The 24,819-nt window shown below is 42.4% G+C and overlaps 1 protein-coding gene across 1 annotated transcript in view; it reads left to right on the top strand.

Annotated features, from left to right (window-relative positions):
- Window positions 1-24,819, top strand: part of LOC117522767 (adhesion G protein-coupled receptor A3) — a 1,389,271-nt gene that overhangs the window by 537,266 nt on the left and 827,186 nt on the right. Inside the window, exon 8 of the mRNA XM_034184162.1 lies at window positions 3,411-3,575. Within this exon, the coding sequence (XP_034040053.1) occupies window positions 3,411-3,575 (165 nt within the window). The remainder of the gene's footprint in view (window positions 1-3,410; window positions 3,576-24,819) is intronic.

Raw genomic sequence — 24,819 nt, 5'->3', positions numbered from 1 at the left:
TTCATCAGTGGTGGGTATCACGTCCAGCTCAATCAGTATAGGGATTGTAGTTGGGTTGTTTCATCAAAGTACACATTCAGTTGAGTATAAGTCAGAATAGTGTTCTATCCAGCGATCCAGTTGCTTGGATCTGGCATGGATGAGTTCACCTGCTTTGGATTTCACAGGGGCCACTTTGCATGGTTGGGGTCCAAGAGCGATTTTTAACTTTTCGTCCATGCGCTGGATGTCCCCATTGTCATTTGCTTCTTGGATCTCTTTGCAGAGTTTGGTCCAGTATTCATCTGCACATCTTCTGGATACCCTTTGTAAGGTTTGTTTGGCCTTTTTTAGCACATCTTTAGCTGCAGGAGAAGGGTGGTTCTTGTGTGCGAGCAGTGCTTCTCTTTTGGCCTCGAGGAGGAGCAGGAGGGTTTCTTGGTGCTCTGCAATCCAGTCATGTTTGGTGTACTTTTTCCCAAAGGCATCCAGTGATGCTTCGTATAAAACTAAACGCATGCTTTACCAGGCATTGTCTACTTGCTGAATTTTGGGGGCCTGGGGGCCAGTCTTCTCTAGAAGTTTTGACTGGAAAGTGTCTCTCCTCTCCAGGTCACGCATGTGGACAGTGCTCAACTTTGTCAGTTTTTGATGTGTGCTAACACCATCCTCTCAAAACACTTCATAATGACCAGAGTGAGGGCAACTGGGCGATAGTCATTAAGGCTTGTGACAGCATGCTTTTTGAGCACAGGAACAATAGTAGTCCTTTGTTTATTTATTGCAAATTATAATATTATGGATAATACTAAATTCATTATTATAAAATTTACATTACCTCCTTAAATACACATAATTTCTTTTTTGTTGTTGCTGTTGTTTTTTTGTTTTTTTTTTGGAAATGAAACATTTGGCATTTCTCTATGACTAAGTATATCCATGATGATTATTCCCATTGCTAAGCAGTCGCTGCTGTCTTTAATATCCTCGCTTTCATAAGGAGTAAAATCCCCAAAGATTAGGCACTTTGGCAAATGGCCTGCCTTGGCTCTTTGTCACTGTTTCACCATTCTTTGTTTGATGAGGCATGTTCTATTCAGATAGAAATCACTGTGACAAAGTGGGAAAGATAAGCATGAGTAATGATAATCTTAAGTCACAGCCAAAATTTTAAGCCACTGTGCAGTCATGAACACAAGGGTCTGCTGAATGAATTAGATTTTTTAAAATATGCACATGCTGACAAATTGGCATGTTTCACTGAGGAGCCTTAAGGGCCTTTCACACTGAATGCGTCAGACGCATCAAAATCGGTCTAAAAAGCATTATTTTCAATGAGACCTGTTGCTTTTTACACGCGTCCGAAGCGTCGCGTCAAAAGCCGAGCTAAAATGATGCTTCTGACGGGAGCGCGCATTGCTGCTTGTCGGCAGGCTGACGGAGTCAAAGTTCAATCCAATCCAACTTTCGACACTCTGAGCAGTGACGTCCCTTACCAAAAAGTAGAATATGCAAGTATGTTTCAAGTATACTTCTAGTTTACTTTTTATATACTTATCAGTACTATTTTTTGCTAAGGGGTACCTTCGCGTTATCCAATAGGAATGACGCGTCGGGCCAAAACACGGAAGACGAGTGGCAGAAACCACTGATCTCTACAAAATGGATCGGTGTAGAGACCACTGATCTGTACAAAACATTAACGTGTGATGGGACTGCTCATTTATAGAGCAGTTTTCTGAAGAAAAATCATTGGAAATGTTTTTTTGTTGTTGTTACCTCAAAATTTCTGATTACTGTTAAAAAAAAGTTTAGAACACTTGTAATTAAAATAGCTAAATAAATCAATAAATGGTTATTTAGAAACCTTTCATCTGTAAATTAAAACCTCCTGTTATTTCAGATTAGATAATTTCTTGTTTAACATAAGGAACCTTGGACATTAACAGTGACTGCAGTGTGATTGTAAAGTAGGATTTCTGTGACATAAACCTCATGATGAATTTTTTTTATATATATATAGTCATTTAAACTCAAAATATGTAATTGCCTTTAATGTTGTTAACAGGACAGTCATTTCTAAAATATGAATTTGAGCACAATAACTGGAGAGCTTCTACCTGTGCAAATGTCTTTTGACTTTGATTTGTGGACATTTTTAATGATCCGTTCATTTATTGTTAAAATTAAGATGAAACAGCTTTTTAAAAAATAATAAAATAGTTGCTGTTGAAAGAGCCTTTTATTTAGAAGAAGGTGATGTTATGCTGGATTCTCAGGACCAGATGAAGGTCTCTTCTGCAGCTTTGAACTCTGGTGGTGTTGTTGAAGACACTTTTGTCCTATTTTGAAGAGCAGAGATGTTTTTTTTCGACTGGACTTCGTGGTGTTCAGCTCATCAATGGAAGTTTGGTTGTCTGCACAGCAAATGTTCCTGATTGGGACAAATAATTTTTTTTTTAATATAAAGAAACACTAAACAGTTTATATATATAAAAAAAGGAATAAAACAGCAAAAAAAAAAAAAAATGATGGAAACAAACGCCTGAAAAAATAAGTTATTTAAAGTTGAGCTTTTGTGGTGTCTGAAAAAAGCTGTAGCTTTATTTGGTAAAAAATAAGAAAGACTGAACCATCTACAAATTAAAGCGTTCACTCAGATCAACTGTGCTAAAAAGCTAAGCTAACGTTAGCCGATCAGTAAACATTCACAGCAGTGCAAAAACATCATGTTTTACTTTTATTTTATCCTCACCTCCATAAAGCTGCAGAACTAACCTCCGTTGGGCAAACTGGGACTTTGTATATATCCAAAAAGTGGGAGATATCGGACTGAGTGGGTTTGCTCCATCACCCCGGCTGCCTGCCTCGGTCTGCCCAGGAATGATGCCTGAAGGCCGGCTTCTCCATGCGGGTCGGCCCGCTGTCACAGTTCGATCGATATCCCACCAAGTCGTCAGTCCTCCCTCGGTCGGCGTCACTCCGAAAAGTAGCCGAAAAAAAGCTTCTCCCAGCAGGGTAATGGGAGAATCGTTCTACTGCTGTTTTTTAAAGCTTTTTTGTGGTTCAGGTGACCCAAATTCAAATGGCGATCGCTGAACTTTTTTCAGATTGTGGAAACAGCCAGAGTGTGACGTAGCCGCAATCTCTGCCCCCTTGCCGCTTCCAAAGTGATGCGTCTGACGTCACGACGCATTGGAACGCATCGGCCTGACATGTTAGGGGGCGTTAAAGTGTCGCGCTAAAGCTTGCAGTGTGAAAGGCCCTTTGAGCACCACACAGCTTGCGACATGAACGTTAACCATTAGCCAGAACTGAAACATAATCCTTATTGCCAAATAACTAATCCTGAATCCTGACATTTACAGAAAGCAGTTCAACAAGAAACACACAACGGTGTAAAATCTAAATGTCTGTTTTCATTCCTCCAGTGAGGTCATCCTTTCCAACATCGAAGTCAGTATTGCTGGCATCTGGGAGTGTCTGGTGATCAGTTTTCGTGGGAACAGTTCTCAGCAGATGGAGATTGTCGTCCTTGAAACATCAGCAACATACTGCCTTGCAGACAGAGTCACAAACAACAAGGGAGAATTCAGGTGAGACTTCAATCCACTAAGCATTCATGGACATGGACACATGTCCTCAAAACAGTTGCTTGTTTATCACTGAAAAAAAATGTGTTTATGCTGCTTGACAATCAGTCACAAAGTGTATTTTAGACATGATTAAAAACATGTTCTGTGACCCCTGCGACTCCAAAATACTGCAAATGGTTTTATAGAAGTATGCCACAGTGAGCCACAGAGGTTCCTGTATTGTTATACACAAAGCGTGTGGATGATTTGCAATGTTGCACTGGAGTAAGAGCAGGGACCATCGTGGGTACCCACATACTGTGAGGGCTTTCCGGACAAAGAACAACAACTTGTCCGGAAAGCCCTCACAGTATGTGGGTACCCACGATGGTCCCTGGACAAAGCGCAGAAGTCCCAGAGAACAAAGAGACCAGATAGACAGGAGACGGGGACAAGAAGAAGAGGAGTGTCTCGCCCTTATTTAGCAGGAGTAGGAGAAAAACTATAGAGGATCTTCAGACAGCACAAAATCCCAGTTTACTTTAAACCGGTTAACACCTTGAGACAGAAATTAGTTAACCCTAAGGACATGATCCCTATTTACAAACAGAGCAATGTAGTGTATTCTATCAGATGTCAGGAAAACTGTAGCGAACACTACATAGGTGAGACGAAGCAACCTTTACACAAAAGGCTATACCAGCACCGCAGAGAGGGTGCCAGTGGACCTCAGTCTGCAGTTCATCTCCACCTTAAAGACACTAACCTCACGTTTGAGGACAAGGAAGTTAAAATATTAGCCAGAGAGAAGAAATGGTTTGAGAGAGGGGTCAAGGAGGCATTCTTTGTGAAACGTTTGAAACCCAGCCTTAACCGGGGAGGGGGGGTCTGAGACACGCTTTATCCCCTGTTTACAATGGGGTACTCAGGTCAAAGCAGTTCCAGTTTTTGTTCATGGTAATGAGTCATTCACGTCATCAGCAGAGTCGTCAAGGGAGCCACAGCTGCCCTGTCATTAGGAGGGTGCTAACTAGAGCACAATAGGTTCTAATTAGAGCCATTGTTTAGTCACTAGCCTTAGCAGTCTGCCTCTCAGTAGGAGGGGTCTGGTTAGGTTTAAAACTCCAGCTTTTGTGACTTCAGATCATTCTTCTTGACAAGAGTCAAGACAGAAGTCAAACCACCAGACCAAGAATTTTAGCTGAGGAAGCTTCTGCAATTTGAAGTGAAATGTCCTCGCGTCAAGCAACCCAGTCCAGTTGAAGATTCAAGCTTCTCTACCAATCATGATATATTAATCAATAAACTTGAACGGTGTGGGATCAGGGGATTAGTGTTGCACTGGGTGAGAAATTATCTGATTAACAGAAAACAATTTGTGAAGTTGGGGGAATATACATCATCATGCTTGGACATTGCAGGTGGTGTCCCACAGGGGTCAGTATTGGGTCCGAAAGTCTTTTTACTTTATATAAATTATATTTTTAATGTGTCCAAGATATTACAATTAGTATTATTTGCAGATCACACAAGTATTTTTTTGTTCTAGGGGGATTTGCAGAAACTACTAAGGAACATCACTACAGAAATGGGAAAGCTGAAAATGTGGTTTGACAGAAACAAATTATCATTAAACTTAAGTAAAACAAAATATATGTTATTTGGTAATTGTAATAAAGACATACAAGTACAGTTAAAAGTACAGGGGGTGGATATTGAAAGAGTATATGAAACTAAGTTTCTTGGGGTGATAATTGATGATAAAATAAACTGGAAGTCTCATATAAAACATATACAGAGCAAACTGTCAAGAAGCATTTCAGTTCTGAACAAAGTTAAATACATTCTGGACCACAACTCACTCTGCATTCTCTATTGCTCACTGATCTTACCATATTTACACTATTGTGCAGAGGTCGGGGGCAATGATTATAAATGTACAACACATCCATTATTCATACTGCAGAAAATAGCTATAAGAATAATTCATAATACTGGTTACAGAGACCACACAAATTCACTATTCTTAAAATTAAAAATTTTAAAATTTACTGATCTGGTTCATTTTCAATTAGTACTAATCATGTATAAAGCAATAAACAATTTACTTCCTGGAAATATTAAAAACATGTTCTTTAATAGAATAGGGGATTATAATCTGAGGGGGGAGTTTAACTTAAAACATCAGTGGGCACGTACAACATTAAAAGGTTTTTGTATTTCTGTTTGTGGAGTAAGGATGTGAAACAGATTGAGGGTGGAGCTCAGGCAATGTCCAAGCATGAATCAGTTTAAGCAGCCGTATAGGTACATTGTTTTATCTAGGTATAAGGAGGAGGAAGGGTGTTGAGGGTTAAGGTGTTTTTTTAATCATTGTTTAGTTGTGTGCACTTTGTTTTTCTATCTTGTAAATATGTAGTATAAAATCACACACATTGCATATGTATGTAGGTATGTGTATATATGTATATGAGGTCTGTCCATAAAGTAACGGTCCTTTTTATTTTTTTCAAAAACTATATGGATTTCATTCGTATGTTTTTACGTCAGACATGCTTGAACCCTCGTGCGCATGCGTGAGTTTTTCCACGCCTGTCGGTGACGTCATTTGCCTGTGAGCACGCCTTGTGGAAGGAGTGGTCCCGCCCCCTCGTCGGATTTTCATTGTCTGGAAATGGCGGAATGAAAAGGACTTTTTTCCCATCAGAAATTTTTCAGAAGCTGTTAGACACAGGCACCTGGAAACCATTTGAAAAATTTATCTGGCTTTCGGTGAAAATTTACATGTCCAGCTCTCCACAAGTTCTCTTATACTCACTCGACTGGTAAGCACTGAAAGCCGAGATAGGCATGTCCCAACTTGTCCTCTAACACTCCGAAACGGAGGTGTTCCATTGTCTCGCTTCATCGGCGAATCGGTCGTGACGCGCGCCTTTCCATGACAAAATCTCTTGTTAAAAGTGAAATCTGCCGGAAAATGGCTGATGTCCACCTCTTGTGATAACCAGAGAAAGAGCACACAATGGTCTCGTATCCACAGAGCCATCAGCTTAGAAATGATCCAGTGGTTTGTGTCGCGTCGTCGCAGCTTGGAGCGCGGCGCACCGACCGTCCTTAAAGCTGTAGTTAAAGTCCTTATTCTCTGTGAAGCCCGTAAAATTTTCACTGAAAGCCAGATAAATTTTTCGAATGGTTTCCAGGTGCCTGTCTCTAACAGCTTCTGAAAAACGTCTGATGGAAAAACAGTCCTTTTCATTCCGCCATTTCCAGACAATGAAAATCTGACGAGGGGGCGGGACCACTCCTTCCCAAGGCGTGCTCACAGGCGAATGACGTCACCCACAGGCGTGGAAAAACTCATGCATGCGCACGAGGGTTCAAGCATGTCTGACGTAAAAACATATGAATGAAATCGATATAGTTTAAAAAAAAATAAAAAGGATTGTTACTTTATGGACAGACCACGTATATGTATGTATCTACACTAGAGATGTTTATGATGACGGGACTTGAGTTTGTGCTGTGTTAAATGTGTTTGTAGCATGGCCCAAGCAGAGGGTCTCCCCTTAGAGTCTGGTTTGCTTGAGGTTTCTTCCTCAATACATCGGAGGGAGTTTATCCTTACCACTGTCGCCTGTGTGCTTGCTCTGGGGGTTGGTAATGAATATATATGTATGTTTGTATGTATATAAGGGGTGGGCGTTTATAAGCTTTGCTTCTGCTCACCCCCTTTTGGTCACAAATGTCACTGTGGAATTGTCTTGTGTATCAGTTTTTTGTTACTGTTGAGTTTGTGTGCCAAATAAATAAATTAATTCATTCATTCATTCATTCAAGGTCTGGGTGGTGTTGCAACAGATTAAATGTTGTTGTAACACATTCTTTCATTACAGCCACTGAAAACATATACAGTACATTTACGAAACATGATGTTCTATGGCACATGCTCTATAACACATGGCACAAGTCTATTTGTGGCATGCTGAGTAAAGCATGCCACAAAAGCATGCCAGAGGCTTCTACCTTGTTTGCACTTGGGATCGCCACAGCAGATCCATGGTGGGTCTTTATCTCAACTCAACTCAACTCAACCTTTATTTCTAATGGCCTCTTCACACAATGCAAAATTTGGACGGCATTTGGATGAAAATGGTGAAACATCGAGAAACAGTTCAAGATTAGCACACCAAGACACATCGCTCCAATGGGCAGGCATGCACGAACCCAGTGCAAGAGTTTGTGCACGCGCCTGTGTCTTTCGGGCATGAACACACAGTGCCAGCTGAGGCAAATTGTGCTGCTTATGTGGAATATGAAAAAAAAATGAAACCAGCTGGTACCTGTTTGACCACATCGTGCCACTTATGTGGAAAAAAACAAACAAACAAACAAACAAAAAACTGGACATGAACCTGCGCCACCCAAAAGCTCTGATTGCCAGTCAGAAACTTTACCACTGAAGTATGGAGCTGTTCTTTGAAACCTGCGGGAATTTGCCTCATATCAGGAAGGACATGGAAGTATTACAAAAACAATTAAAATCACACACTATATAAAACACTGAATTTATCAAGCGAGCAATACAAATATGATCTGTCTGTTTCTCTGTCCATGAACCATGGTCACAGACATACAGTCATGAAATGACATGAATGACAAGCAGTTCACGCATCTCATTCACACCCACATCTGCTGGTGTGTCTCCAACCGGCCGCATGCATGTGTCTTGTGGATGACACGCTACAGGACACCGTGTCATGTGGAACAGAGCTCACGTGGATGATGTGACAGTGAGATCGCCTGCTGCGTGCTCTGATCTGATGGTCCATTTCAATCTGGGAGCACTCTGTCCATGTGCGTGCTGTGCACGCGCTCACTCGCTGCAGCATGTCACCACAGTGATATATGTTTTTATTTATGTCCACTTGATAACAGGAAACAGACACACGCGCGTCAAAGTGGGCAGTTGTTTGTCCATGTCCGTCCATGGACAAACAACTGGTGTCCAGCTGGAATGTCCAGATCCACAGATTTCCACAGCCGCTTCAGTGGGAAGACACACCTCCTGTCATCTGAGCGCACACACCAAAGCCACACTTGTGTGGGACTTAGACAAATGTCTCTGCAACTACGAATGTGATTGTGTGCAGTCTGTTGTCATGTCAAGAGTGCAACCGGCCACACATTTTCTGAGTGCCATGCGAGCGGTGTTAGATGTTTGTGCGTGTCACCTGGAATGTGGCCAACACCTGCCGCGAGAGGGTGCGATGGGTTCGCACAGTGCACACTTTGTCTTTCAGGCACTTGTGTGTGCAAATAGTTGTAGCAACAGTTGTACAAGGTGTTGGAAGCAGGAGCGACATTACACCGTTTGCACACGATTCCTGCATCATGCGCACTAAGTGTATATTTCGCACTATGTGTGAAGGTGCCCTAAAGCATGTTTAAAATGACAGCAGTCGACCAAAGTGCTGTACATAATAAAAAAAATGGGCACCAAGTTAGCCCAATCATGAATAAATAAATTCAAAATATTAATATTAATATTAAAAATAATATTAATATAAAACAAAATATGAATCATTAATCATTTGAATAGGAAAAATAGAGGAGGAGGAGTAGCATTGTATGTTAACAAAAGGCTTAAAATACAGAATTAAAGTTCATTTGACAATGGCTGTGGAAAATCTGTTGGAATGCATGACAGTTGAAATATGCATGGAAAAAAGGTAAAAATAAAATTATTAGTTGCATATACAGAACTCTGGGCTCTAAAATTGAAGAGTTTCAAAAATGAATGAGAAATTCTTTTCACAGATAAGTATTTGTTTGTGGAGATATAAATATAGATCTTTTAATTCCACATCAGCATAAAGTGACAGAGGATTTCATTAATATTATGTACAGTTTAAATTTATATCCAAAAATCACTAGGCTTCAGCTACTCTCATTGATAATATATTTACGAATGATATTGATACCAAAACACTAAGTGGCTTATTAATCAATGATATCAGTGACCATTTACCAATTTTTTACAATAATTGATCTAAACTAAAATAAAAAAATGTACTGAGAAAATACAACATTGTAAGTGTTTGGAATCTGAATAAGCTATCACTGCCTTAAAACATGATATACTTTTACAGAAATGGAATCCCATTTATGCAAAACAATATGCTAACTTTGTTGGGGAAAGTGTAGTGACACGGACCCACAACAGGGGGCGCAAATGAACGGTCAATAGATGAGCCAAAAGGTAACAATTTAATGTTGTGAATGTACACAACGATTATACAGACAATCACAGAATCTGATAGCAGTCAATACACCAAGGTGACGTGTGGGCAGGCTTGAGGATAGAAGACGTCTGTCCTGAGAAGAGCCAGGACCACACGATTTCCACCGCCACAGAACCCGGTGAATACTGGAGCCGCCAAGTCCCGAATTCCCAGGTGATCACTGTCCCCGACTGTCGAATCTGGTACTGCTCTAATCACACACTCGTGCAGCTCCTGATAAACCACCTATCTGGTTTGGGTGTGAAGCGAAGCCGTCGCTGTTCACACCAAACGCCAATCCAGCAGATAAGGCACACCACAGGAAAATGGCTGCAAAAGAGTTCAGACTATTATTCAGTATTAAGTCAGCAGAGAAATTACCTTCACAGGTAGATGATATCTCGGCAACGAGGTGGAGATGATGTCCGGTTTTTATGGAGTGAGATGATGAAGTGTAGATGGGTGACAGCTGTCAAGAGATAATGAGTGACAGCTGTCACCCCCGGCTGTGTCCGTGGCGGCAGCGCCCTCTCGTGCCTGAAGCCCGCACTTCAGGCAGGGCGCCCTCTGGTGGTGGGCCAGCAGTACCTCCTCTTCTGGCGGCCCACACAACAAACTTGGCATATTCAGAATTTGAAAACATATTTCTCAATATATATATGAAAAATTGTCCAATTATACCATATAGTAATAAGAATAAATATAAAGCTCATCCATGGATAACTAAAGGTCTTCAGAAGGCTTGCAAGAAAAAAAAATGCTATACAGATAATTAATGAAAACTAAATCAAGAGAGGCAGAGAATAAATATAAGGACTATAAAATAAATTAACAACTATCATGCGGAATTGTAAAAAATCATACTTTGGAAAAATACTAAATGACAATAAAAACAACATAAAGGAAACATGGAAAATATTGAAGACTATTATAACAAATAAATCCAAATCAAATAACTATGCAACATATTTTACGTATAAGAACAAAGATGAATATGACATGATCCAAGTAGTGGATAGTTTCATAAATTATTGCTAATGTTGGGCCAGCTCTGGCAGCTGAAATTCCACACAGCCCATGGGAAAATCATCAATTAATTGACAGAAATCCACACACGTTTCTTGGTCCAGTAGATGAAAGGGAAATTATTAAGGTAGTTAGTACATGTAAAAGTAAAAAGTCAATGGATCATAATGATGTACATATGTCTTTAGTAAAGCAAATAATTACTGAAACTGTAACACTATTAGCATATATGTTTAATAAATTATTTCAAACTGGAATTGTTCCAAACAGTATGAAAGTGGCAAAAGTGATACCTTTATTTAAATCTGGCAGTAAACATAATTTTACAAATTACAGGCCTGTGTCTCTATTGTCACCATTTTTTAAGACTGGAAAAGCTTTACAATAGCAGATTGGATAAATTTATAGAACAACATAACTTGCTGGATGAAACTCAGTATGGTTTTAGATCAGATATGTCCACTGCACTGGCTCTGCTCGATTCAGTAGAAGAGATCAGTAGTCATGTGGGCCAAAGGGAAATAGTAATATGTTCATTTATTGACCTGAGAAAGGCTTTTGATACAATAGATCACAACATATTATTTGAAAAGATGGGAACTGTACTGGAGCAGAGGGGTGGCTTTGAACTGGATTAAAAAATTACTTACAAAACCGGAAACAGTTTGTTAAACTCAGGGAATGCTGTTCTTCTTACCTGGACATCTTTTGTGGGCTTCCTCAGGGTTCTGTGTTGGGACCAAAATTATTTATTCTGTACATTAATGATTTACTTAAAGTTTTGGATCTGTTTAAGACAGTTCTTTTTGCAGATTATACAAACCTGCTTTGTTCAGGAGAAAATCTGCAGCAGTTATTGTCCAATTTACATGTTGGAATAATAAAGTTAAAGAGATGGTTTGATATTAATAAATTATCACTAAATTTGTCTAAAACTGAAATAATGTTATTTGGGAATTACAATAAAGACATACAAATTCAGTTAAATATACAAGGGGTTATCATATAGTGTGTCAAAGAAAATAAGTTCATAGGTGTTATTATTGATAAAAGAATCAATTGGAAAGCTCATATTCAACATACAGTATTCAAAAGAAAGTGTCAAAAAGTATTGCAGTACTAAATAAGGTAAGCCATGTTCTTGATTGTAAAGCACTTCATACTCTTTATTGTTCATTGGTTGCTCCCTGCTTGGCTTACTGTGCTGACGTTTGGTGCAACAATTATAAAACTACATTGTGATCATTATTGATTCTTAAAAAAAAAGAGCATTAATAACAATTCACAATGTAGTTTTTGGAGATCACACCAATTCATTGTTTATTAAATCTAAAATATTAAAAAGCCATGATAAGATTACATTTAAGACTGTGCAATTAATGTACAAAGTGAAAAATAAGCATCTGCCCCTCAGAAGGCAAGAATTTTTCAAGGAGAGAGAGAGAGAAAATATAATTTAATGGGCTTGTATCATTTTAAAGTTGCTGGCACTCAAACAACCAGGAAAGGCTTTTGTGTTTCTACTTGTGGCCCTAAAATATGGAGTAATCTGGTGAAGGAACTCAAGCGATGTCCAAATGTCAGTCAGTTTATATGCCAATATAAGACACTGATGTTTTTTGAATATGTGAAAATTGTGTCAATTCTCTGAATTCTCTGAAAATTAATTTCATGCTTGAAGGATTATATAGCTGTTGGTTAAAGTATGGACAATTAAGTTATTGATTTTTTTCTTTTTTTTCTTTTTTGGGATTATGTGATGTGTGCTGTTTTTGGTGTGGATATGATGAGGAATTTGAGTTTATTGATTATTTTAAGATGTCTGTGTTTTGCTGTTCTGCTCACTTTGTTTTGTTTTGGTTTGGTTTTGTTGTGATAAGTAAAAGTTGCTGAGGTAAAAGGGGTAGGTGTATATAGCTTTGCTTCTACCTAGACCCTTTCAGTTGCATTGGTTGAGTGGCTGAGAAATCAGTTTTGTTTTATTTTGTTGCAAAATTCTTTCCTTGAACCGTATAAACTTGAACTTGAAATAACAATAAAATTGCAACAGACAGTAAAACAAATAAACAACAAAGTAAAATAAACAGTAAAATGTATTGGGAAAGAGTTTAATTTCATTTAATTTAATACATTTTATTTACATAGTGCCAAATCACAACAAAGCTGCCTCAGGCGCATCTCATAAGTAAGGTCTAACTTTACTCATGTGAATTCCCTAGACCAAGCACACAGGTGACAGTGGTAAGGAAAAACTCCCTCTGATGATCTGAAGAAGAAACCTCAAGCAGACCAGACTCAAAGGGGTGATCCTCTGCTTGGGCCATGCTACCGTCATACTAGACAAATATACAGCAGCAGAAAGCAACATTGAGTAACAGGAAAAACAGAAGAAATACTAAGGTGAAACAGAGATGTAATTGCTCATTAAGGAAACACCACAGAAAAATAACAGGTTTTTAAAGAGGATGGACAAGACTTTAGGGACAGGGCTGATCTAATATTAAAGGGGAGACTATTCCAGAGCCTGGGTACAGTGGCTGCAAAGGCTGTGTCACCTCTAGTCTTTAGTCTAGTTTTAGGCACCTCCAACAACAGTTGGTCAGAAGACCTTAATGCTGTGGTTGGGGTGTATAGAAAAAGAAGCCATTGTGGGCTTTAAAAACAATTTTAAAAAGTTTTAAATCAACACGGTAATGGACCAGAAGCCAGTGGAGTAGCCAAGACCGGAGTAATGTGGTCGGACTTTTTCTTTCCCAAGAGAAGACAAGCACCAGCGTTCTGAATAAGCTGAAGTCAGTTTAGGGAGTTCTGATCCAAACCAACGTACAGAGAGTTACAATAATCTAGTCTACTTGTGACGAAGACATGGATAACCTTCTCAAGGTCAATCCTAGAGAAATATGGCTTAGACCTGGCTAAGAGATGGAGTTAGAAGAAACTTGTTCTAACAACAGCACTGATCTGCTTATCAAATTTAAAATGGATGTCAAAAATCACCCCAAGGTTCCTCACACAGGAATACATTTTGGAACCCAGGGGACCCAGGACATCAGCAGACCAGGCTGTGGAAGTGCTCCCCCCAAACAGGATAACATTACTCTTGGATTCAATCATTAAGGTTTAGTAGGTTAGCACTCATCCAACATTTCACCTCACTCAAACAATCCAATAATGGCTGCATTGGATCATTGCCTAACAACCTTAGTGGCATGTAAATCTAGATATCATCGGCAAACCAATGGACAGATATTTGGTATTCTCGAAAGATACCGCCGAGAGGCAACATGTACAAAAGGAAATAATAGGTGCAGTTTCGTTGCAATTTTGGTGCTATGTCTGGGTTTGAAGCCAGACTGAAATTTTTCATAAATGTCATGCTGGACTAAAAAGGACTGCAATTGGATGTAGACCGCTCTAACACCTTGGATAAACTGGGGAGTTGAGATATAGGCCCAACATTTGGAAGGATGGAAGGATCACAATTTTTCTTTTTAATTAAAGGTTTCACCACAGCATGCTTAAAAGCTAAAGGCACACAGCCAGAACTAAGACTGGTGTTAACCAGCAACATAATAGTGGCTCCCACTGAATCAAAGACTTCTCAGAGGAGACAAGGAGGAATGTTGTCTAAAGAACACTTTGTAGGATGTCAGGAAGTTGTGAGAAGGACAAAGGCTTGAACAAGGGCAGCAGAGCACAGAGAAAAATTCAGAATGTGTGTTGGACCTAACACCTGAATGAGCTGGTCTGAGGGCAGACATGTTTGTGATAAAAAAAATTGTTACAAATTGAAGGATTTGGCACAAGAAGGAAGACATCACTGGGATTAATAAGAAAGTTCAAAACATTGAACAGGACCTGAGGTTTATGGCCATTATTTCTGACTAAAGTTGAAAAATAGGTCACTTTGGCAGCTTTGACAGCTCTCTGATAAGCAAACATATGCCATGAAGAAATTGTAGCGATTACATGACAATTTGATCTTTTTTCCATTTTCTCTCAACGTGTCTACATGCGTACATGCATTGATTTATGTTGATTTGGCACCTGTTTTATGTCATGTGGCATGCCTGACTGCACATTGCTATCTTGGGGGCATACAGTACATCCGGAAAGTATTCACAGCGGTTCACTTTTTGCAACTTTTGTTACATTACAGCCTTATTCTAAAATGGTTGGAATTAATTTTTCCCTCAAAATTCTACAAACAATACACCATTATGACAATGTGAAAAAGTTTTTTTTTTTTTCTTTTTTTTTTTTTTAGAATTTAGCAAATTGTGCAAAAGCATTGACAGCCTTTGCCATGAAACTCAAAATTGAGCTCAGGTGCATCCTGTTTCCCCTGGTCATCCTTAAAATCTTTCGCTACAGCTTAATTGGAGTCCACCTGGGGTAAATTCAGTTGATTGGACATGATTTGGAAACACACACAGCTGTCTACATATAAGGTTCCACGGTTGACATTGCATGTCAGAGCACAAACCAAGCATGAAGCCAAAGGAATCATTTGTAGACCATCGAGACATGAGTGACTCTGGGGAAGGGTACAGAAAACCTTCTGCTGCTTTGAATGTCCTAATGAGCACAGTGTCTTTCATCATCCATAAATGGAAGAAGTTCAGATCCACCAGCACTCTTCCGAGACCTGGCCACCCATCTACACTGAGCGACTGGGGGAGAAGGGTCCTAATTAGGGAGGTGACCAAGAACCCGAAGGTCCTTCTGTCAGAGCTCCAGCATTCCTCTGTGGAGAGTGGTGGTGTGTCGTGGCTGTCTGCTACTGGGGTTCTATTTTAATCTGAGTTAGCTCTGACCATAACAACATGGAAAAGATGAACTGAAAACAACTATTAAACAAAACAAGTGCAAACACTCAAAGAAATCCTTTCCCTTGCCATCTACTGTCTCAGTTTCATGCTGCTGTATGCCTCATGCCTCAGATAAAAGGGAAGGAGAGGTGCTGCTGTGATTATTTGATATCATGTTGGAACTGCACCATATATACATAATGAACATGAAAAATCAGACTCTTATTGTATGCACCACATGCTTGGATTTCTGCAGGTATTTCTCTGCAGTTAAACTGCAAAGTTCACACAGACATGCAGTCAAAAGGATTTGAACCACCTGTTGTCAAAATAGAACACACTATTTTTTCTCAAATTTTAATGGTGGAGCAATGATTTGAAAGCTATTTTCTGAACAAAAAGCATGCACAATCTCATATCTCAGGACTTTAGATTTCCAAGGTTTACATTTGTTGCCCCAAAGTAGATTGCATATTTTAAATGCCAATATCTGTGCATTAATTGAGAATCAATCCAGAAACAGTTCTTTAATTATATACTATGTCCCATGTAGTAAAATGATGCCTTGTATTTTAAAATGTCACCACTGAGTCAAATTCAGAGTACAATTGCAGCATCAATTGTCTGAAATCAGTGTGATAAAATAATCTCAGTACAGGCCCGGAGCCAGGAAAAAATGAGTCAGGTACACCGGCCCCGACAAAGAATTCTCTGCCACCATGCATTTTCCTACCATCTACATACCCAGATTGGTGTCTGTAGTTGTCCAAAGTGTCTGCAGTTGGTGACTATAACTGCTTATGTGCTATGATCCATGGTACACATGGACAAAAAGTATTCTCGGAGGGGGCGTTATTTAACCTTCCATAGCAACAATTTGCACCACTTTTGACAACTACAGACACCAGAGTGGTTATACTATATCAATCAATCAATCAATCAAACTTTATTTGTATAGCACTTTACAACAGTAACCACTGAACCAAAGTGCTTCACATAAATACATAAAATTAACAACAACAAAACCACACAAAAACCATCACAAAAAGACTCTACGTACTAAAAGCAATTCTCAACAAATACGTTTTTAACTTAACTTTGAACAGAGACAAAGTACTAATTGAACGCAACTCCAGAGGCAAAGAATTCCACAGTCTAGATCCAGCCACAGCAAAAGAGCAATCACCCCACTGCCTGCTTTTGGTCCTAGGTATCACCAATTGATTTTGATCAGCAGACCTCAAAGTTCTGGTGGGTGTATATACAGTTAACAGTCCACAAAGATACGACAATGCAAGTCCATGTATAGCTTTAAAAACAAATATCAAAAGTTTAAAATCAATCCTAAAACGGACTGGAAGCCAGTGAAGAGTGAACAAAACCGGAGTGATATGACTATGTTTGTGAGTGTTTGTCAGAAGGCCGGCTGCAGCATTTTGAACCCTCTGCAGACGTTGAAGAATGCTCTGGTTGACACCCACATACAATGCATTACAGTAGACAATCCGGGAGGTAATAAAGGCATGCAAAGCCTTTTCAAGGTCTGTCTGTGAAAGAAAAGGTTTAACTTAAGACAGAAGACGAAGCTGAAAAAAACTGGCTTTCACTACACAGTCAATTTGCTTGTCAAATTTTAAAAACTCATCAAATTTGACACCTAGGTTCCTTACAGTTGACTGACGATAATGAGCAAGATCACCTAAATCAGGTAACACAACACCCGTTTTGCAGCCAAACAAAATGCATTCAGTCTCGCTCTGATTGAGATGTAAAATGTTCTGTGATAGCCAATGTTTAAAGTCTGACAGAACTTTGTATTGACAACAGTGCAGAGGACCCATTTTTTGTAACCGGTAAATAAATTTGCAGATCGTCTGCATAAAAATGAAAAGACAGATTATGTTTGGATATCACAGAACTCAATGGCAACATGTATAAGGAGAACAGTAATGGACCAAAAATAGAACTCTGAGGCACACCTGTTGTTAAAGGAACAGTGGCAGATGAAAGATCATTTATCATGACCCTAAAACTCCTGTCAGTCAAATAAGACTGACACCACTGAAGCGCAGTGCCCCGAAAAACAACCTGTTGCTCCAAACACCTAAGGAGAAGAGAGTGGTCCACAGTTTCAAAAGCTGCCGTCAGATCCAACATTACCAGCAGCATAGGTCTTTTAGAGTCCAAACACAGAAGGATTTCATTCTGCACCTTCAACAGAGCAGACTCAGTGCTGTGTCGAGACCTGAATCCAGATTGAAACTTCTCCAAGATGTGGTTATGTTCTAAGCTTTTGCAACTGAATAAACACTTTTTCTAGTATCTTGGACAAGAATGATATGTTAGAGACAGGTCTAAAATTTGAGAAGACAGAAGGGTCCAAATTGAATTTTTTAAGTAGTGGTCTAACAACAGCATGTTTACAAACTTGTGGAACTGTACCAGTGCTAAGACAACTGCTGATAAATGAAAGGAGGCATGGCCCAACAGAACTAAATACCTCAATTAGTATCTTAGCCGGAATTATGTCCAAAGGACAATAGCTAGTTGAAATGCTCCGCACTACCTCAGATAGGACCGAGAAAGACACCTGCTCAAAGTGATCCATAATCACAGCTGGGACTGTGGGAGTGACCACCTCTACACAACCCACAGAAGTATTTATAATGTTGTTTCTTACTGCTGCCACTTTATTAATAAAAAAAACTGTAAAAAAAAATTCACAGATTGAGATGGACACATCTGACAAAACTGTAGGTGGATTTAGAACTGTATTAATTGTGTTAAATAACACTCTAGGATTACTAGAACTATTTGTAATAACGTGGGACAAATACTGAGATTTTGCCAAGGTTACTGCTCTGTGATATTCCACTAGGCTGTCACGCAAAATTTCCAGGGACACATGCAAAATATCCTTTTTCCATCTGCATTCAGCTTGTCTACAGCACCTACGCAGGGGTCTCGTGGTGTCGTTTAACCAAGGGTCTGGTTTGGGCTTGGTGGATTTGCACCTAAAAGGTGGTGGTCAGGGAAATGCATGGTGGCATTGGAATGTTTCTGAGAGCCAGGGTACACCTACTCCCTTTTCTAAGCCCTTTTTCAGATCAGGACTTGTACTAACTCTCATTTGAACTGTACCTGAATAAGATACAGCCCACACACCACTCAAGTTCACCAAGTCCATTCACTCAGTAGTCAACTTAATGGGCAAAACATCTCATAATGAAAAGACCAATCTTTATGGTTACTTTACTACACATGGCTTGCTATTCTGACTCAGTAGACTGACACAACACAAATGGAAGTGCCCTGAATTTCATAACATTTTTACAGCAGATTCTGCCTTCTTGTGATTCAGGTTAATAAAATATGTTTGACCGGCAAATAATGTTTGGGGTGTACTGCTGTGGAAGAGCAGGAAAGGTACCAGTCCTGTCTGACACTGAAACCAAATAAAAGGAGGTTTACCTCATATCCACACAAATGGCATGAAGTTAATATGCATGTGAATGAAGTTAAAGTGAAGTAACACATCCACACCTTTTGGATAAGGTTTTACATGCTCTTAATCCATGGGTATTTTGTGGGGGTGATTGGGGGTGGAATAGTTGCTGTCTACTTATTTTTCAGAAATAGTGTGTCTGCAATCACATATTTTATATTCACACATACTGCAGCTACATTGGAATGGCTGGGAACAAGAATCATTGTTCAAGGGCACTAGTGATATGAATGACAGCAATGCTTCTTTAGGATTCAAAAGGATTCAAAGGATTCAAATAAATTTTATTGTCATATGCACAGAAGAACATGTTCCCTGCACAATGAAATGTGTCTACTGCATTTAACCCATCCTAATTGCCAGTAGGAGCAGAAGTCGCCATTAGGCGCTCGGGGACCAGCTCCAGATGTACATCCCTGCCTTGGTCAACAGCAGGGCTGAGCAAACCAACACCGACCCATAACAAACAACACACACACAACACACAACACATAGGCTGGCCCGGTACATAAAGCTGGCAACCATTACTTTCACAACCCAGAATATTCCTGGCGATTGGATTTGTAACTAATGTTTAGATAATTTTATTTATTTTTTTAGACATTTTTAACAATACAGAAGCTGGAAAATATGCTAAAAAGATTATATGTGGATTAACAGTAACCTTTCTCCTGCATCAGGGAAAAACAAATAACAAAGGTGATGTAAATAGACCATGCCCTTGAGGTTTAAGTGAGTTTTACATTCACCAGAAGGATCTATGTAATTAGTAGTAATCAGTGGTTATAAAAGCATGTATTATGAGGTCCCCCACAAAAGAAAGCAGTTGTTAAACCTCAGTATAATGTCATTCAGTAGAATTACATTATACTGACATTATACTATATTTTTCCCAAGATAGCAGCATGGTTACAACATAAATCAGATTTCAGGAACATTTATGTATTTTAATTAATAACTGCTGCTATTTAGAGTGATGCTGCAAAGTTTCATTATGTTTAAAATGCAATTACAATATTGATCACTCATTTATCAGGTGTCCCAAAAATATGCAACATTTTATCAGCAAAGAAAATGGTCAAAGCATGTCTAGGAAATAAATTTATGGCTGGATAGAAAGCTGAAAGGTTGAAGTTTTTCATACCAGTGTCAATATTGGCCCTGCATTTTGTCAGTCTAGCATAAAGTCGCTGCTCCTGTTTGACACTCTTGCTCTAGTGCCAAAACTCAATAATTTTTGTTTGCTGCAGTATGGTTAATCTTGGCATTTCCCTGAGTCTTGCTTGGCATTAACATCAACTTCAGGTTCTCTGCTAGTAAAAAAGAAACTGTTGTGTGGGCCGCTGAAGAGGAGGTACTGCTGGCCCACCACCACCAGAGGGCGCCCTGCTTGGAGTGCGGGCTCCAAGCACGAGAGGGCGCCAGACCCAGAGGAAGTGACAGCTGTCACTCATCACACCAGCTGTCACTCATCTACACCAGTACTTAAGCCGGACTGCAACTCCACCTCCCCGCCGAGAAATCGACTACCGAGAGGTAACTTCTCTGCTGACTCATATCGTTGAGTGAATTCTGAACTTCTGTTGCAGCCGGTATCCTGTGGTGTTCGCCCTTATCTGGGGAATTGGCGTGTGGCGTGACGACGACGACTGCACTACAGATAAGTGGTTACACAAGGAGCTGCACGAGTGTGTGAGTCGGAGGTGGAGGTCCTCCTCCTGACTGTGTACAGACTGTAGACCACTGAGTGTAAGGACTTACACTCATTCATCTTGTCTCTGCTTTTTGCCAGCAGTACCAGGTTCGACAGCCGAAGACAGAGGTCACCTGGGGACTCGGGACTTGGCGGCTCCGGTGTTCTTCAGACCGTTGGTGATGGAGGCCGTGTGGGACGCGGCCTCTCTCTCGTCGGGGTCTTCTATCTTCGAGCCTGCCCACACGTCACCTGGTGTTAATTGACTTTGCAATTTCTGTATATTTAGTTGTGTATTGTCACAACATTAAATTGTTACCTTTTGGCTTACTCATTGTCCGTTCATTTGCGCCCCCTGTTGTGGGTCCGTGCTACGACACCTTCCCAACAGGATTTCTCGGCCATCGTCATGGATTCCGAGGGGCGTCAGCTCGAGCGTGAACGGCCAATGGAAGAGCCGGGGGCGCAGGCATCAGCGGGAGGCGTGTTGAGTGAGCTGCAGCAGATCTTAACCGCCTTCACGGCTCGGTTGGATTTAGTGACCGAGCAGAATGTCCTCCTTAATCGGAGAGTGGAGGCTCTCGCCGCCAGGGTGGAAGCGCACGATCAGGGCGCTACTGCAGCTCCTCCTCTGGCTGGTCCTGGGCCTGAATCAGACATACCACTGGTCGTTCAATGAACCCCCCCACCATCCCCTGAAGCATACATAAGCCCTCCGGAACCGTACGGGGGCTGTGTCGAGACGTGCGCGGACTTCCTCATGCAGTGTTCGCTCGTCTTTTCACAGCGCCCTGTCATGTACGCATCAGACGCTAGCCGGGTAACTTATGTTATTAATCTGCTTCGAGGAGAGGCACGCGCATGGGCTACGGCGCTTTGGGAGCAGAACTCACGGCTCCTAACGTCTTATACTGGGTTTGTACGGGAGTTCAAACAAGTGTTTGATCATCCCAACAGAGGCGAGACCGCTTCAAACGTGCTGCTGTCGATGAGACAGGGGCGCCGTAGCGCAGCCGAGTATGCAGTCGACTTCCGCATCGCGGCAGCGAGGTCCGGCTGGAATAACGTTGCGCTCCGCGCCGCCTTTGTAAATGGACTGTCACCGGTCCTCAAGGAGCACCTACTGGCTAAGGAGGAACCGCGGGATTTTGACGGGCTTGTCGATTTGGTTATACGCTTAGACAACCGTTTGAATGAGCATCGTCGGGAGCAGGCCGGGGGGCGTGACCAGGCACGAGCCGTCCCTCCCCCTTCCGGTTCCGACAAGGTGACGTCGTCCCCACGCTTCACTGCCAGAGAGCCCCGTGGGGCTACAGCTCCCCCTGCTGAGGAGGCTATGGACACGAGCAGGGCCAAAGTAAGATTAAATGTCAGACAAAGGAGACTGGCCCGCGGGGAGTGTTTTGTCTGCGGCTCTTGTGAGCACATACAGAGGGATTGCCCTGAACGGTCAAACTACAACGCCAGTCCTTAGAAACTGGGCTAAGGGTGGGCCATAACACACACGCGGAAAGACCCCGCAGATCGGCACGAATCCCAGTAACAATCCTTTGTGAGGAGTTAACCCTTCACGCCCCAGCACTGATAGACACGGGGTCAGAAGGGAATCTGCTGGACAGCAGATGGGCAAAGGAAGTAGGGCTCCCTCTGGTGGCTCTGCCGGCACCAGTGCAGGTGCAAGCACTAGATGGCACCCTGCTTCTATTAATCACACATCAGACACAACCAGTGACCTTGGTTGTGTCTGGGAATCACAGGGAGGAGATAGTGTTCCATGTAACACCGTCTACCTCCCGAGTGATCTTGGGTTTTCCATGGATGGTGAAGCACAATCCCCGGGTCGATTGGCCGTCCGGGGTTGTGACGCAGTGGAGCGAAACCTGCCACCGGGAGTGTTTAGGATCCTCGGTTCCCCCCGGCACTACAGCTAATGAGGAGGTCAAAGTCCCCCCCAATCTATCAGCGGTGCCAGAGGAGTACCATGATCTTGCTGACGTTTTCAGCAAAGATCTGGCGCTCACTCTTCCTCCGCACCGACCGTATGATTGTGCCATCGATTTAGTCCCGGGCGTTGAGTACCCGTCCAGTAGGTTGTACAACCTCTCACGTCCGGAACGCGAATCAATGGAGACCTACATCCGGGACTCCTTAGCTGCCGGGCTCCACCTCCCCGATGGGTGCTGGTTTCTTTTTTGTGGGCAAGAAGGACGGCGGACTCCGTCCATGCATTGATTACAGAGGGCTGAACGAGATCACGGTTCGCAACCGATACCCGTTACCTCTGTTGGATTCAGTGTTCACGCCCCTGCATGGAGCCCAAATCTTTACGAAATTGGATCTTAGAAATGCGTACCACCTGGTTCGGATCCGGAAGGGAGACGAATGGAAGATGGCATTCAACACCCCGTTAGGTCATTTCGAGTACCTGGTCATGCCGTTCTGCCTCACTAACGCCCCCGCGACGTTCCAAGCTTTGGTAAATGACGTCTTGCGGGACTTCCTGCATCGGTTCGTCTTCGTATATCTGGACGATATACTCATCTTTTCCCCGGACCCTGAGACCCATGTCCAGCATGTACGTCAGGTCCTACAGCGGTTGTTGGAGAACTGGCTGTTTGTGAAGGGCGAGAAGTGCGAGTTCCACCGCACTTCTTTGTCCTTCCTGGGGTTCATCATCTCCTCCAACTCCGTCGCCCCTGATCCGGCTAAGGTTGCGGCGGTGAGAGATTGGCCCCAACCAACAAGCCGCAGGAAACTACAGCAGTTCCTCGGCTTTGCAAATTTTTACAGGAGGTTCATCAAAGGTTACAGTCAGGTAGTTAGCCCCCTGACTGCCCTGACCTCCACAAAAGTCCCCTTCACCTGGTCGGATCGGTGCGAAGCCGCGTTCCAGGAGTTGAAACGCCGGTTCTCGACTGCACCAGTTCTGGTGCAACCTGATCCTGATCGCCAGTACGTAGTAGAAGTGGACGCCTCTGACTCAGGGATAGGAGCCGTGCTGTCCCAGAGCGTGGAGGCTGATAAAGTTCTCCATCCTTGTGCCTTTTATTCCCGCAGGTTGACCCCAGCTGAACGGAACTATGACGTTGGCAATCGGGAACTTCTTGCGGTGAAGGAGGCTCTTGAAGAGTGGAGACACCTGCTGGAGGGGGCGTCGTTGCCCTTCACGGTTTTCACTGACCATCGGAACCTGGAGTACATCCGGACCGCCAAGCGGCTGAACCCCAGGCAAGCCCGCTGGTCTCTGTTCTTCGGGCGCTTTGACTTCCGGATTACATATCGCCCCGGGACCAAGAACCAAAAATCAGATGCATTGTCCCGGGTGCACGAAGAAGAAGCCAAAGCGGGGCTGTCGAACCCCACCGAGACCATCATCCCCGAGTCCACTGTCGTGGCCGCCCTTACCTGGGACGTGGAGCAGACCATCCGGGAGGCCCTGACCAGGAGCCCAGACCCGGGGACTGGCCCCAAGGACAGACTGTACGTCCCACCAGAGGCAAGAGCTGCCGTATTGGGCTTCTGTCACGGGTCCAAGCTCTCCTGTCATCCCGGAGTGCGTAGGACCGTGGCAGTAGTCCAGCAGCGCTTCTGGTGGGCGTCCCTGGAAACCGACGTCCGGGACTACATCCAGGCCTGTACCATCTGCGCCAGGGGCAAGGCAGACCATCGGAGGACGACGGGCCTCCTCCAACCCCTGCCAGTGCCTCATCGCCCCTGGTCTCACATCGGCCTGGATTTCATCACGGGCCTCCCGCCGTCCCAGGGCAACACCGTAATCCTCACGATAGTGGACCGGTTCTCCAAGGCGGCCCACTTCGTGGCCCTCCCGAAGCTCCCGACGGCCCAGGAGACAGCAGACCTCCTGGTTCACCACGTCTTGCGGCTGCATGGGATACCTTCGGACATCGTCTCAGATCGTGGTCCCCAGTTCTCTTCACAGGTGTGGAAG

The sequence above is a fragment of the Thalassophryne amazonica genome, chromosome 13 (assembly GCF_902500255.1).
Source record: "Thalassophryne amazonica chromosome 13, fThaAma1.1, whole genome shotgun sequence".
In the NCBI taxonomy this organism is placed as follows: Eukaryota; Metazoa; Chordata; class Actinopteri; order Batrachoidiformes; family Batrachoididae; genus Thalassophryne; species Thalassophryne amazonica.
The sequence above is the reverse complement of the archived record's forward strand: the minus strand, read 5'-3'. Positions and strand labels throughout refer to the sequence as shown.